We start from the raw sequence: 16,052 nt of genomic DNA on the forward strand, positions 1-16,052 counted from the left end.
CCACCCCAGAATGCCCCACCCCCGCACTGAGTGGGTGGTCAGGAGACAACTTAGATGATCAACCTTGCTTCACATGAAAGAGTAGAGGTTCCGCTGTGGCCATTTCTGACCCAAGCTTCTCTCCAGGAACAGCGTACTTAATTGGAAGAGAAAATGCATGATTTAGCAAAAAAAAGTCAACCCAGGGGCCACACCCCAGGGCTCACACCTCCTGGCTGTGATGGACATGGGAGTCACCTCCCCAACATCCCTTCCAGTCCCCTCAAGCTGATCCAGGATACCGTTCCTGGCCTTATTCTTAGAATCCAGTCAGGGTAACCCCACCCACTGGTCATAGGGATTGGTTCAGGAAATACATGCCTAGGTCAGTGAGTACAGGATACTGTCTGATTTAGGACTAGACACGTGACCCTACTGGACCAATGGGCCATTCAGGGAGGCTTCTTGGGGCTTGAGATGGATCCATTCTTCCATGAGAACTCTGGGAAGTCAGTGACCAGGGAGAATGAGAAGTCAGGAGGCGCATCAGGCATGCTGTCATCATTAAGGAAGCTAGTCGGAGGGATAGACCCAATCTTGAGCTCCTGGATCAAACCTTACTTGAAGCTCAGCTTATTTCTGGATCTTCCAGTTACATGAACCATTCTTTTTAACTTTCTCCCATTTAAGCCTGTTGTAGCCAGGCCTTTCGTGGCTATAATGTGGAGTTCTAATAACATGCTGGCTTATGCTCTTGGGCACGTCCCTTCCCCTCTCTAGGCCCCAGGGCCCTCTTCCACCCACTGACCTCATGGAACTACAAGGCGGATGAAAAGATGCAGTAAGCATGAAAGGGTTTTGGGATCCTAGAGTCTTGTGGGAAAAGAGTCTTCCCCATAAATGGAAGGCTATTTATCAGACAATGAGAGTCTCTTCTTGCTCATTGTGCTCTGGCCTTGCACCTGCTGCTTCCAGTCCTGTGACCTTTGAAGCTTTATTTTTAATTGCTCAGCCTTTGCACAGTCTGTCCCCTCTGCCTGGAGCCCCCTCCCCAAAAGTTCAAGTGACGGGTCCTCCTCACTCTTCCAACCTCAGATGTCACCTCCTCCAAGAGGTCCTCATGACCACTTTGTTTGAAATAGGACCTGTCCTTACTCACTTTCTTCATAGTACTTACTGCTGTTTTTATTTTTCTAGTCATGTTTGTTTCTTTAGTAGGTTACTTATTTGGTTACTTATCTTTCTCCCCTTGGTCAGTACTTCTCAGACTAGAGGTGGTAAAGGGCCACGTTTTTATTTCCAACATGTCATAGACAGATACTTCCATGTGTGCATGTTAAGTCGCTCAGTGGTGTCCGACTCTTTGCGACCCCATGGACTGTAGCCCACCATGCTCCTCTGTCGATGGGATTCTCCAGGCAAGAATACTAGAGTGGGTTGCCATGTTCTCCTCCAGGGGATCTTCTGGACCCAGGAATCAAACCCGCATCTTTTATGTCTCCTGCATTGGCAGGCAGTTTCTTTACCACTAGCGCCACCTGGGAAGCCCCAATACCTCTATGCTGCTGCTGCTAAGTCACTTCAGACATGTCCGACCCTGTGCGACGCCATAGATGGCAGCCTACCAGGCTCCTCCGTCCCTGGAATTCCCCAGGCAAGAACACTGGAGTGGGTTGCCATTTCCTTCCCCAATGCATGAAAGTGAAAAGTGAAAGGGAAGTTGCTCAGTCATGTCCAACTCTTTGTGACCCCATGAACTGCAGCCCACCAGGCTCCTCCGTCCATGGGATTTTCCAGGCAAGAGTACTGGAGTGGGTTGCCATTGCCATAAACTACATTAAAAATACATTTCTAGAAAAATTTCTATTTAAGGAATATACTAAATATAAACTCCAAATTCTTATCACACTTTACAGTTATAAAGCTACTCTGGCACCTTATAAAAGTTTATAAACAGTTCCTCCCCATGTATGCTGTTTTTGGGTGAATTGCAGGCTCGGTCCCCACAGCACAAGGGAGGCAGAGTTTAAACACTGGCTTCCCCGTCCTGGAGGTGGGCTGGCGGTGCGGCAGTCCCCATGCGGTCTCCCGGGGTTCCCAGAGGGGCTTCCATACACCTGCAGGCCTACCTAGCTGCATAGCCGCCCCCCACTGGCTTCCTTCCCTTCTCTCTCTCACCTCCTATGTTTCCAAGGGTCACCTCCCGCATCAGTCACCTGCACTCAAATCCACGTTTAGGGCCTGCCTCTGGGGAAACCCGAACAATTAGTATTCAACACAGGGATATTGATAGAATCCCTTAACAGAGTCATTTCTGTTACCCTGTCAGGATTCACACGCATGAGGATTGCAGTGTAACCACCACACATGTCTATAAAATTGGAGAGATGGGACCACAAGTGGAAAGGAACCTGGAGCAGGGTCAGGGGTCTTGTGGGGTCCCCACCAGAGAAGGGGGAAGCTAAGGACCCCTCTTGCAGAGGCTGAGCCCCTGTCCTCCAGAGCTGAGCATTTCTTGTCACTGGTTCTCCTGCACACCAAGCAAGACTTTGGAAAAACCATCTCTGCCCACCACCAGGAAGCTATAAATAACTCCCGGATTAGAAGAAAGGGATAAAAAAAAAAAGCTCCGATTCCATCTGTACTTGAGTAAGAATGCGCCCTCCAGCCCCCTGCCTCCTGCACGCCTCGGATCCAAGCCCCCAACAAGAGGAAAGCTGAGCCTTGGCCGGCAGGTGGGAGAAGAAGGTCACCCGGGCCCTGCGTCCAGCGGCTCTGCCCGGCGCCAGGAGTCCACGATAGACTGGCCTCTGCCAGGGCTTCTCACCTACAGAGCGAGACACCCAGGATGGAGGCCAGGTCACCAACGGCCTCAGCCGATCTCTCAGCCCCATAAGAGGGGTGGGGGTGGGAGTGGGGGGCAGGAGGACCCCCTTCTCTGCAGAGCCAGCACAGAGGGCTGGCAGGAAAGCAGCGGCCTGGGGACTGGGCTCCCCGTGTGATGCTTGTGTCCTGGCGCCTGTTTCCCCATCACATCCTCCCCGCCCCCTCCTGCCCTGTGCTCCTTTCCTCCCATCTCTCCATCCGCGCCCCTCACCCGACCCTGATGCCCCTCTGTCCTGGAAGACAGGACCCCTGCTGAACTTGCAGTCACAAGGGAACCAAATCGCAGGTGCTCCCGGGAGCGCTGGGACCCAGGGTCCTCACCTGCAGCATGGGGGCGCTAATGCCCACCAAGAGGCTGTGACCAGGGTCCCAGAGGGCCACCCACCCACCCCTCACTATCCCAGGTCCTCTCCCCGCCACGAGGGCCACCCCCCCCCCCCCCACTATCCCAAGTCCTCTCCCCGCCACGAGGGCCACCCACCTCCCCACTATCCCAGGTCCTCTCCCCCTCACAGCTGCTCCCAGCCTAGCCAGCCCATCAAGGCTGCCACTCTGACTTCCCGCCTTGATTCATTAGCCACTTGGGACAAAGTGGACATCCCACAACACCGCGGACCCGGCCCGTCTCTACTGGCACCAGACGCCCGCCCAGGTGTGTCTGGCAAAGAGCCTCGGGGCGGGAGAAACAGAGGCACTGCACGCTTTATTGACAATCTCGGGACTGCGCTAGCCCAGCCGGGGGGCACCCCCGCTGGGGGAAGCGGCCTCGGGCCCAGGGAAGGCGCTGCCCGCTGCGCCGGGCGCGGGCGCCAGCAGCACCAGGCCGGGCCGGGGGCCGGCGCCCGCGTGCGCGTAGCTCAGCGCCAGCTGCTCCAGGCGCCGCTTGCGCAGCGCCGCCTGCGCCGCTCTGTGCAGGGGCCGCAGCAGCGCGGGGGGCGGCGCGCCCGGGCCCCGCAGCAGGAAGTCGAAGCCCGTGCGGTCGTGCGGGTCGTAGAAGAGCGGCCCGCGAGCAGGGTCGGGCCCCGGCGGCCAGGCGAACGGGAAGGGCAGCGTGAAGTCCTCCGTGAGCACGCGGATGGCGAAGTCGTTCTCCTTGCCCAGCGCGCGGTAGGCGCGCCCGATGCCGCGGAAATGCGCCTCCCACAGCTGCGCGTCCCCGCCGTAGATGTCCGGGAACGGGGGCTCCTGGGGCGCGGCGGGGCCTGCGGGCAGGGATCGCGGAGCGGCCAGAGATAAGCGACTCCCGCAGCCACCCGCGCTGAGCCAGAGAGGCCAAGGGGGCCACGTGGAGACAGCGAGGGGAGGGGTACCGGAGAGGGAGACTAATTTCCAGGGACAGCGCTAAGGAGCTGTGAGCGGCAGAAAGGCCCGGAGGGGTGTGTTAGAATATAGCCACTACATACTATTTGGGCGGAAAGTTTCAGAAGGGGAGGAGTCTGGATAGCTTTGTGGGGACCTCGCAGAGCCTGCTGTGGACCTGGGGTCATCCCCAGAGAGCAGGGGTGACCTGATGACTCTCAGTGGAAAGTCGATCCTGGGCCTGGGCAGAGGATGGACTGCGGGGGAGGGAGACAGAGCCAGGTGAGGGTGAATTCGAAGGAGGACTCAGCAGGGCCAGCATGGAGGGGCCAGAGCCGGCCTTGTGTCAACAGATGGGGGGAGGGGGGAGCCCTGCCTGGGCACGGGGATCTGGGACCCAGGGGGCTGACCAGCTTGACCAGCTTCACCAGGGAGAAGGATCCGGTTGGAAGCTGGGCTGGTGCTGTGTCCGTGGGACACCCCCTTCCCCCTCACTCCAGGAGCACATTCCAGGAGAAATGGGGACATGGCTGATCGCTGACTCACACATGGATTCCCAGGAGGCGGGGGTCTGGTGAAATCCAGGGGTCCGCTCTCAGATATCATGTGTGTATGGACGCAGCACTGTGCCCCTGGGTGGGGGCCTCTGCACCCGTGAGGCCCATCCATCCATGGTCCCAGGCAGCAGCCCAAGCCGCCACTCCAAGCCCACACCTTCTATGAGCTGCTAGGAGAGACCCTTCCCCCTTGCCCCCTTCCTTCCTTCCGCAAAGTGCTTAGCTCTGGGGATACTGAACTCAACGATGCAACCATGGGCCCTCCCTGGGTATAGATAAGCCTCTGGGGACACAGGACCACCTGGGCAGCTCCTTGGAGACAAGGCAGGGCTCAGGGGGAGGGCCTGGGAGGAGGGGATGGATGAGCCCATACAAGGCTCTGAGCGTGAGTTCTTAGGTCCTCCCCCCACACCCCTGTGAGGGGCAACAGCACTCAGCCTGTTTTCCTGGTGAGAATGCAGACCCAGAGAGGCCCGCCCTGAACTGATGGCCGCAGGCGCGCCCCCGTGCCCACCCTCCTGCTAGGGGCCCCTGGACGATGACTCTCCTCCCCTGCTAAGTACCCTGGGGCATCTGCTGTGTGCCAGGCTCTGCCACAGCTGTGTACCGCACACACTCGGCTTCTCCCAGGCCAGGGACAGGAGCCAGCAGACCTGGGTCAGAGGTGCTTCCTTCACCTGGGAGAGCGTGGTCTGGGTTCTGGATTCCCTGAGCCTCAGTTTCCCCATCTGAAAAATGGAAACAGTTGAGCCTGTTCTGCCATCCTTGTGGATAAGGAGGTCATGAACCTTTGTGAACCTCTTTGTCAGGTCCTCCTGCGACCCGCTTTGTCAGTGGGAAGTGCCTTCCTAGCTCAGCACCAAAGCGGTTGCTTCCAGAATCACAGACCCTGGTGGACTGGCTCTGAGCAGGGTGTGAGGCCAGAGGGGCTGGCTCGGGGCCCACTGCACTCAGCACCTTGGACAGGTCCGAGGCAGCCTTGCAGGAGCCTCAGATTTGGATGGCAGAATGGCTGTGCCCCAACCCGGGGCAGCCTGTCCTGTCCACCAGGACATCTCCTCCCTGAAGGCCTCCAGGGTGAGTGGCCGGAGGCACAGCACTGCACTGGTGTCCACAGCACTGGCCCGGCCTCACACTTAGTACCAGCAGGCGGTGGGCTGTGCAGAGGCGCTTTGGGGTGTTGCTGTGGGCCAGGGGTGAGAGTTGTGGAGAAGAGGGGAGGGCCCCCGGGGGGCAGGAGAGGACTGACCACCCCTGACTGGCAGTTAGCCAGGTGGGTCTGGTGGTTGCAGAGCAGACAGGTGAGGGGTAGGGGCCGCCACGCAGACCACAAGGCGGCCAGGGCAGCAATCCAGGGCAGAGGGCCTGGGGGCTCAGTGGAGAGAAGTGCTGCTTCTACATGTGTCTTGAAGATGGAGCCCACAGGCTCTGCCGATGGAGGGGCTGGTGGGGGAAGGGGAGGGGAGCAAAGGGAAGACTCACAGTTTCTGGCCTGAGCCACTGGAGGAAAGGAAGCCCCAATATACTGAGAGGAGCAACTTGGGGCTAGGGGCTCAAGAGTCTAATTCTGGACCGGTGATGCCTTCAGACAGGCCGGGGAAGAGGTGCAGAGGAGAGTTAGCTAGAGTCTTGGCTTGAGGTGGGGGGCTCCAGGCTGAAGACAGACAGACTCCTGGGAGATGGTGGCATTTAAAGCCACAAGGGATCCCCCGGTGGTCCAGTAGTTAGGACCCATGCTCTCACTGCCGCAGAACTGGACGTGATCGTGAGACAGAGAGGGAAGAAGCCTGAGCAGCCGGCCTGGGCCCCCAGCTTCCCCAGGTCAGGGAGAGAAGGTGGAGCAGCAGTGATGGGAGAGGAGAAGGGCAGGCTGGGCTCTGGGAGTCAGCGGGGAGGGGCCCTGGGCCCTGAGCTGCCCCTTCAAATACACCGCGTGTGTCTCTCAGTCATGTCCGGCTCTGTGCCACCCCATGGACCCTAGCCCGCCAGGTTCCTCCGTCCATGGGATTCTTCAGGCAAGAATACTGGAGTGGGTTGCCATGCCCTCCTCCAGGGGATCTTCACAATCCAGCGATCAAACCCGCGTCTCCTGTGTCTCCTGCATTGGCAGGCGGGTTCTTTACCACTAGCACCACCTGGGAAGCCCCTGAGCTGCTGATGGGTCATGTCAAAGGGCACCTGAGAACTGACCTCAGGTTCAGCAGCATGGAGGTCACCCCTGACCCTGACCAGAGCTGCTGTGGCCAAGTCCAGGAATGAGGGGCTGGGTCCACTGCGTTCCAGAGCAAACGGGAGGGAAAGACTGGGAGGCAGCACGTACGTATAAATAACCTTTTCCAGGAGTTTTGCTAAAAATGGGGAGCAGAGAAATAGGGCAGTAGCTACAAGGGAAGTGGGGTCAGGAGACAGGATGTGTAGCTGCACGCTTTTATGTCGATGAGAAAGATCTCGTAAAGAGAAAATGTCAGAATGCGGGAGAGGAGGGTGGAGAGGTGCTGGAGTGACGGCCGGGTGCCCTCGAGGAGTAGGCAGAGAGCTGGGGCGGGGGGGGGTGCCATCAGATGGGAGAGGGCACAAGGCAGGAGGGTGTGGTGAGGGTGTGATGATCACTGCAGAGCTGGATGGGGGCGTGAGGGGGTGGGACCGGGGGGAGGAGACAGGGAACAGGCTGCAAACAGTGGGCTATGGTTCTGCCCACGGGGTGCTGGAGTCCTGGTCCCCAGATTGGGGTCAGCGCCGGGCTGCAGTTTGGCTGCTGGCGAGACACGACCACCGCAGGGGTGGCTGGGGGACACGTTTCCGAGAGGTGTCTGGGGGACTGAGGGGCAGGAGAAGGAGAGATCGCCCATGTCATGGCAGCACAGGTGGAGACAGGGTCAGTGTCCAGGTCCCAAAATCCACGGGGCGGGGAGGGTAAGAGCCCGCCCAGTACGCGCAGTGGGTGTGCACCTCCTTTTGTTGTTGTTGCTGACCACGTGGCACGTGGGGTCTAGTTCCCTGACCAGGGATAGAACCCACACCCCCTGCATTGGGAGTGCGGACTCTTAATCACTGGTCCACCAGGGAAGTCCAAGAGTCTACTTCTGAGGAGCTGGGACTAGCCCTGGGCTTATACAGAGGTGGGGGGAGGGGGCCGGAGAAGGAACTGGAAGGGCTTTGAGGAGTAAGGAGGACCCTGGCCCACTTCCCGGCTCAGGGTCCATGGGCTGCAGGACCCCGGGGAGGGCTACAGGACAACAGGAAGGAGAACTGTCGGGGGATGGGGTGCTCGCCCCCACCCTGCCCTGCCCTGCTGTGTGACCCTGGGGAAACCCCCCCCCCAGGAAGAGGTGGGGGCGCTGCCTTCTCTCCCACGTCCTCAGAGCCCAGCTGCCATGAGCACCCCCTTCTCCTCCACCCCGAACCCCTCCGCGTGTCTCACCTGGAGTGGCTACAGGACACGGGGGCAGACCTGCCGGGCTGGGGTCCCCGGAACAGGGGGAAGCCATGTCAGCAGCCTGGGGTCAGGCTTGTTTACCCAGCTGCCCAGGAGACTGGGGGAGGGGCCTTCTGGGGAGGCGAGAACCTTGAATTTAAAGGGACCCCACCCAGAAGTGCCCTGGGGCTGGGGGGGGGGGGAGGGTCAGCAGGCACGGGGGCCTCTCCCCTGACCCCCCATGGCTCACCTGGCCCTTCTCAGGAACCGTGGGGACCCCACCCTGGTGCTCGGAGACCTCTGTCCTCAGCCCAGTGACCCTCCCAGGTTAATCCCTCCCTGCTGGCTCTGAACCTTGGAGCCCGGCAAGGGGCTGGACAGCCTCCAGCTCTCCTCTGGAAGCCCTGGGGAGCATGTTTTAGCTTCACCAACAAAACGACGGGGGCAGCACAGGATACAGAGAATCCCCCTGTGCTCCTCAAGCTGGCGAAAGAGGAGCGCACGGCTCCCTCCTGTTCACCCCCATGTGAGCCCACAGCACAGCTCCTGACCCACGATGGCCAGGTGCTCTGGGCACAAGCATGTGGGGACCGCCTCCTCCATCAGGGAGACCCGGTCCCGAGTGCCGGGGGCGATCCTGAGAAGCGGCGACTCAGAGCCCAGGTGGCTAGTGGTAAAGAGGTAAAGAGTGGTAAAGAGTCCTCCTCCCAATGCAGGGGACTCAAGAGACGCGGGCTGGATCCCTGGGTTGGGAAGATCCCCTGGAGCAGGAACTGGCAACCCGCTCCAGTATTCTTGCCTGGGAAATCCCATGGAAAGAGGAGCCTGGCGTGCTACAGTCCATGAGGTTACAAAGAGTCGGACACAGCTGAGCACACACACATCGCCCTGCCTGGCACGCACCGCATCCCACCCACCAGTGCGTCCGGAGCCCCTGGCCAGGAAGGCGTGGAGTGGGATGTGGGGGAGGCCAGGAAGGCTGAGGGCCTGGCCCTCGTGGGACTGGTGGGCGGGAGCACGGCCAGCCCTTGGGCCTCAAAGGCAGCCGAGGGATGCCTGTGTCTCACGGACCGGCCCGCTTCCCAAGGCCCTGTGCTGCAGCCACACAGGCCACCAGACGCCAGCTCTCAGGGCAGACGTCGTACCAGCTCAGCCCAGCCCGGCGACCCTGGGCGGCCGCTTGCTATCCGCATGGTGGGGACAACACAGGAGAAAAACCTGACATGACATTCTACAAATGGCCACTGAACACCGTGGAAAAGACAGGTCTGTTAGTAGCCGCTCAAGGCCTGCGTAATAGGGTAACCGCCAAACCGTGGTAACAAAGAGCAACCTGCAGCCATCCAGCGGTCCAGGGCTCCAGCGCAGGCCTGGCTCCTTCTGGCTGTGGCCCCGCCCCTTGAGGGCGTGGTCTCATCCACTGTCCTTCCCATCTCCTTCTCAACCGGGAAGAGGAGGATGGGGGACCCTCTCTGGCCAGCAGTTTCCCTGGTGGTTCAGCTGGTAAAGATTCCTCCTTCAACGCAGGAGACCCCGGTTCAATTCCTGGGTCAGGAAGATCCCCTGGCGAAGGGATAGGCTACCTACTCCAGTAGCCTTGGGCTTCCCTGGTAGCTCAGATGGTAAAGAATCTGCCTGCAGTGCAGGAGACTTGGGTTTGATCCCTGGGTCAGGAAGATCCCATGGAGGAGGGCATGGCAACCCACTCCAGTATTCTTGCCTGGAGAAGCCCATAGACAGAGGAACCTGGTGGGCTGCAGGCAGAACCTGGCAACCATGGGGTCACAAACAGTCGGACACAACTAAGCGACTAAGAACAGAAATTGTACACTTCATTTCTCAAATGCCAGGGCTGGAATTAAGTCAGCTGGTTGCTCTTGGCTGCAAGGGAGGCTGGGGAATGTAGTTGCAGCTTGGCAGCCAGGATTTGAAGGGACAGCTGCTGGCTGGCCTGCCCCCACATTTAGGACAGACAGGTCCGGTCTCCCACCAAAGCACGTTGTATTGTTTCCTAGCGCTGCTGTGACAATCACCACAACGTCGGTGGTTTAAGACAGCATCACTAGGATGCAGTCAAGGGCCGTGCTAACCCCACGGCTCCCAGGAGAACTGGCTCCTCCCTCTCCCTGCTCCTGGGGGCTGCCAGCATCCCTTGGCACCCACCCCCCCAACCCCCATGCCCACCTCTGTGGGCACATGGCCTCCTCCTCTTCTGTCTGATAAAACTCCCCCTACCCCTCTCCATAAGGATGCAAATGGTTGCTTTAAGGGACCACCCAGATAATCCGGATAATCTCCCCATCGGAAGATTCTTAATCACAGCCACAAAGCCCTTTTTTTTTCCGCCTTATAAGGTAACAATTACAAGTTCCAAGGATTGGAACATAGCTCTCTTTGGGAGGCCGTTATTCAGCCTCGCTCCTGGCCCTAAGGAACGATTTGAGGACAGGACTTGACCCCAGGGCACATGGTAGGGACAGAGAGAGGCGGGTGATTCAGGTTAAGTGGTCATCTCCGGGAGCTGCTGGGGCTCAGCGCCCCCACCCAGGCCATCCTGTCTGAAGGTGAGGGCCTAGTCACCCACCCACCCTATCAGTCATGAGTTAAGCACTGCTGCCTGGAGAGGTGATGCCTTGAATCTCCCACCAGCGGACAGAGAACCCTTCAGACAAAGAAACACAGGGGCTGGCATGGAGCCCCGGGGACAGGAAGCGCCCGGGGCGTGGGAATGGGGCAGACCCATAGTTCCCCAGTCCCCACCTCAGGGAGCGCACAGCCTGACTGCACAGAGGGTAGAGGTCAACCCCATGAAACAGACACCCGTAGGGATGAGGATGGGAGAGGAAACTCTCAGGGACCAGTGGGGTGGCAGCAGCAGGGGTAACCCCCGGAGACCATCCCGTGTCAAGGTCAGCCTCTTGGAGAAACGACACTAACGCTGAGAGTCAAGGTGGGATGTCACGTGGAGGGAGGGAAGGAGGGCCTGAGGATGGGCCCTTACAGACACCCTGTGGCGGCCGCGAGCTCAGCACCCGGGGATGAGCAGCCGCCCGGAGGGGCCGGGCAGCGGCTGAGCAGGGAGTCAAGGGAGGGGCACCGAGGAACTGGGGGCCTTCTGCAGCCTGGGGTCCCGACCCCAGCATTTCCACCTCCTCCATCTCCGCGGCCACCTCCCTTCTCAGCAGGTCACCCCCCGCCCCTGGCCCCCCACTGCACAGAGGGAAGGGCAGAGCGAGGGGGCCAAGCTGAGCGTGGCGTGGGCACAGGCTGCGGGCTGCGGGCAGGGCACCTGCCGAGGAGAGGCGGGTAGGCCCCCACAGCTCAGGCTCCCCACGTAATCCCCTCCTGGCGCTGCACCGCCTCTTGGTTATTTTTAAACTCTCATTTTCAGAAAGTGGAGAAGAAAACCTCTTTCTTTGGCCTTTTTCCCCTTTTTTTTCCTGTGAAAGATTAGGAGAGGGGTGTGGAGGGAGGAGGGAGCCTGGAAGAGCAGGAGGCACCTCTGGCAGCCGCCTGCTTGGGGGCCAGGGCCTCCGCTGACTGCTGCCCCCACCCCGGCGGCCCTGGAGACACGAGGCGGGACCCCTCCTTGGGCAGCCAGGTCTCAGCTGCTGCTTTCGCCCAGCGGGCGCTTTGTCGGCGCCAGCTTTACACTGGAGCATGGCAGGGTGGGGGTTCCGGGTGTCCACCCTCATGGGGTGCAGGGCCTGTGGGGAGAGAGGGCCAACAGAGATCCGCCCCGGGCTGGGAGGCTGGGGGAGGGGCAGGAACTGCCTGGAGGAGGGCCCGGCAGAGGGCAGGGAGGGTTCTAGAGGCGAGGACTGCACGCATGGGCAGAGCCCGGTGAGCCTGGGTGGCTGGCAGGACATGGACTGACCTCAGGGGCCAGGGAGCCCCAGGGCCCATCAGGCAAGTGCCGTCACTGCTCCCCGACAGGACACTCCGCAGGGGAGGACTTCTCTGAGCCAGGAAGGCCTGGAGCCTGGGACTGGACTCCCAGCTCTGCTCCTGAGGCTGGGCCCGCTGTCTGCCAGCCTGCTAAGTCACTCCCAGTTCTAACCCTATGGACTGTAACCCGCCAGGCTCCTCTGTCCATGGGATTCTCCAGGCAAGGAGACCAGAGTGGGTTGCCATTTCCTCCTCCAGGGGATCTTCCCGACCCAGGAATCGAACCTGCATCTCCTGCATTGCAGGTGGATTCTTTACCATTGAGTCACCTGGGAAGCCTGTGGGCCTGCTGCACTCAGTGTCTTAAATACCTCGGGAGGGTGTCAGGTGGTCTGATGGAGCCACTGTGCTCCTGGGAGCCCATCCTCAGGGGGGAGAATTTGTCTGCCGGTCACCTCCCGTCAGAACCCCAGCCTGCACCACCCCACCTCCCAGAACTCAGAGTTCCTGTTGAACCAACCTCTGCAGGGAGAATAAATGCCCTGGGAGCCCAGAGAAGTCAGGAGTGGTGTCTCAGGGGAGGTGACTTGGGCTGGGGTCCCCAAGGGTGAATAAGAGAGTGCAGGATTTTCTTTAGGAAAGCAGGGGTGTGGAGGGGAGGGAGTGACACCAGGTGAAGACCAGACTCATACACGTGCGGTTATGGCTGCAGGTGCAGGGATGGGCCGTGCAGGGGGAGAGACCCGGCTCAGCTCTTAATGCAGTGGGGATTTACAGCCAAGGAGCAGGGCGGAGGGGGTGGAGGGGGGTCAGTGGATGGAAAATAGCTAGCAGGAGGTATCAGGGGTAGGGAGAGTCTAGCTAGATCCACCTACCAGGGTTCTCGCTGGAGGCAGGCCGGGTGCTCACACCTCACCTGGGAGCGAGCAGAGGATGAGGACCCCATCAGAGGCAGGGGGTGCGGGGCAGGGGACACGGAAGAGGAGCTGTTCTTGCTAGAACTGCACTTTATGAGGACGAGCAAGGATGGGCCCAGGAGAAGGTTCCGGAGCCCGGCTGAAGTTTGGTCCAGCAAAGACCCTTTGTCAAGGGCATCCCAAGAGGAAGGCATTGCAGAGCCTCAGAGGGCTGGGGTGGGCATGGAGGCAGGCAGAGAGAAGCGGCCTGGGTAGCAGGGCAGGGGCTGGGCGGCTGGGCCCTGGGTCAGGCCCGTCCTCTCTGGGGCGGTAGCAGCAGCCTCTTCCCCTAAGGGTCCAGGCTGGAGCCCGCGAGCCGGGGTGTGCCCGGGGCCTGGGCGGTGGGGTGCCGAGGCCCCCTGCCCCCGACCTGCCGTCTGCGCTCAGGACGGCTGCGGTCCTGGCGAGCCCGGATCTGCGGGAACGCCCCGCCGGCCCGCCCCTAGCTCCCCCGCCTCGAGTCCTGCCTGAGCCCGCAGCGCCATCTGCCGGCGGGACGGGAAGGCTCGGGCGGAACTGACCCGAGGCCCCCGGGGAGGGACGGGTACCTTGCAGAGGCGGGCGCGCGATGGTCCACAGGCTTCGTGCTCACCCGGAGCGAGCTATGAGGGCCTGGTTTTGAAGCTGGCTCCACCGTTGGCCGCTGTGTGACCTCCAGCCAGTTCCTGACCTTCTCTGAGCATCATCCCACTCGCAGGAAGGTGAGCACACCCAGCCTCCAGGTTACTGTGAAAAGTGGCCATGAGGCTGGGAGCCCACACGCGGCAGAGGTGGTCCCCCCTGGTGCTGAAGGTGCTCCCCAGTTCCTGAGAGGATCATGGGGGAAGCAGGCAGGCGGCATGGCCCAGCCGGGGACCTGCAGCCCTGATATCTCACCGTTTTCAAACGTGGTGAAGGGTAGCAGGAGATGGACAATGATCAGACCCCAGGTCTCAGTGTCCCCTAGGGCTGACACCTGTCCCCAGAGGAGGCTCATCCACTCCCACCCTAACATCCAGCCCCCCCCCCCCCCCTTGGACCCTGCAGGAACAGGAGTGCCCCCTACCCCAAGCAGCTCATCCATTGTCCATCTGGGGCTTGCTGGAAAGCTCTTCTGTGGAAAACCTGCCTCCCTGTAATCCAGGTACATTCCAAGAGCCCAGAAGGCCCATGGGGAAGTTCTGGGGCCAGGACCCAGGAACCGACCCCCACCCCGGCTCATCCCCTTGGGGGACAGCCTCTCTCTGTACCCTGCTTTCTCCTCCCTTCTGCCTGAAGCCCTGAGGAGGGGTGGGCAGCTATAGAGAACCCCAACCCAGTGCTTCCTTCTTGGCCCCAATTCCAAATTCCTAAGGGGAGGAACTGGTTGGCCCACCTTGCCCGGTCAGCCTGGTCGATGTCCAACAATGGTTCACCAAAAAAGAAAGAAACCAAAGGCCCTGACTTGCAGCATTGCCCACGACCGTGGTGTAAAGCTCCCACCACAGCTGGTGCCCTGCTGCCCCTGTGATGGATGGCACACAGAGTCTGGCGGAGATGCGCGCTACCGTCCCGTATACAGACAGACACATAGATAACCTCTAGGACACGGGTGACAGTACAATATAGGCAACAAGCACGAAGTGATGAGCTTGGGGCACTTATTACCTCTGTTTTTATTAGCGTCCCTTCCATTGTACGCTTCTGTGGTGGTATTTAACAAGTAACCCTCAACATTGCTGATCGTTTAAGCGCTAATCACACAAGTCTGTAGGCCACCAGACAGAGTGGCTATAGGGGGGCACACCCTGGAGGCGTGGGGGGCCAGCCCTGAGAAGGGTCACTGGCTGGTGACATCTCGACACGCCCTCCGAAGGCAGGTGTCTCCCCTGGGCAGCTGGCAGGCCTGCTCCGAGCCCTCCTTGGGAGCAGGGCTGGAGGGACAGCGTGAGTCAGCTGCCTGCTTACTGGGTCCAATAGGCCTCTGGTCTGGTGCTGCCGCTGGTAAGAAAACAGGCTTGAAGCCCAGGCTCCTGGAATCCTAGGCTCCGGCCACAGAGTGGCCGGCCCCCCGCACCGTGAGCTCCAGGGAAGGGAAAGCAGGGGCACCCCCCTCAGCTGGAAGGGGCTTCCCCTGGTGCTGGGTGGGGGCCGGGCCAGGCGAGAAGGTCCACAGGACGTGCCCACGGGGGCCACGGCCTCCAGGGAGTGTTGGGGGAGAGGCTGCCCATGTGGCTGTCCAGTGGCACCACCCTCCGAGGCTCCCTACTGCCAGCAAAGCCTCTGCTCCCGACTCAGCACCCAAGGCCTTCCCCCTGGGCTCCTCTCTGCCCCGCGGGGCTCCAGATGTGGACACTGAGCGGAACTGGCCCCTGCAGAGTCCCGCAGGGAGCTGGCCTTCCAGTATCTTCAGTTGTCTCCCCGAGGCTATGGTGTGGTTGCTGTTGTCCCCATTGTACAGAGGAGAAAACTGAGGCTTGGCACTGGGCTTGGCCAGGGTCACACAACTAGAGGGTAACAGGGCTGCAGGTGTATCTGAACCCGGAGACTGTGTGCTGGCCACACCCTCACATGCATCTGTCAAGACCCTGGGTGGCCCCACAGGGCCCAGCGCACAGAGGGTGCTCAGTTCACACTTACTGACACATGCACTTGTGTGATCAGTGCTCACAGGGCTTGTGTCCGGGGGTGGGGGATGGGGCAGAGCCTGTGGGTCTGGACCCCTGCTGACTGAAGGGCCGGCCCCATGTCCTCCCTCTCATCCCTGGCTTGACTGTATCTTCCTGCGTCTGTTCATTCACGGGTTTGTGTCCCACAAGCATCTGTCGTGCTTTTTGTGGGTGGGGGTGGGGAGGGGCTGTGTCCCACAGAGGGCCAGGGCCTGACCGCCCGAGCAGGGGACGCAGAGCCAGGCTCGGACAGTGGCAAGGACAGGGGCTAGCCCCGTGGACAGAGGGGCCTGGGAAGGAGCCAGGCTGTCCCCTGCTGCCCACTCCTGCTCTGAGGAACTGCCTGGGTCCAGGGTGTGAGAGTTCCCTGAACGCACCTTTGCATTATTATTGTGTTCCTGGCAGGTGGATGGCAGGCTTCGGATGCTGAGATCTGGGGCAGCTT

General features: G+C 60.6%; 1 protein-coding gene across 1 annotated transcript; it reads right to left on the minus strand.

Annotated features, from left to right (window-relative positions):
* Nucleotides 1–3,591: 3,591 nt before the first annotated feature.
* Nucleotides 3,592–8,209, minus strand: LOC133042878 (uncharacterized protein C8orf90-like). Its single transcript, XM_061123894.1, has 2 exons — nt 8,119–8,209; nt 3,592–4,067 (listed from the first exon to the last, which is right to left on the minus strand). Exons 1-2 carry the CDS (start codon nt 8,207–8,209, stop codon nt 3,592–3,594), a joined length of 567 nt encoding a protein of 188 aa, XP_060979877.1.
* Between the last annotated feature and the right edge of the window lie 7,843 nt (nt 8,210–16,052).

This window comes from Dama dama, chromosome 21 (assembly GCF_033118175.1).
Source record: "Dama dama isolate Ldn47 chromosome 21, ASM3311817v1, whole genome shotgun sequence".
NCBI classification, from domain to species: Eukaryota; Metazoa; Chordata; class Mammalia; order Artiodactyla; family Cervidae; genus Dama; species Dama dama.

Excerpts from the sequence above, each read along its gene's own strand:
- LOC133042878 (XM_061123894.1), bottom strand. The coding sequence starts at position 8,209 with ATGGCTTCCCCCTGTTCCGGGGACCCCAGCCCGGCAGGTCTGCCCCCG. Across the intron at positions 4,068-8,118 it reads GACACGCGGAGGGGTTCGGG|GCCCCGCCGCGCCCCAGGAG; the intron begins GTGGAGGAGAAG and ends CCCTGCCCGCAG.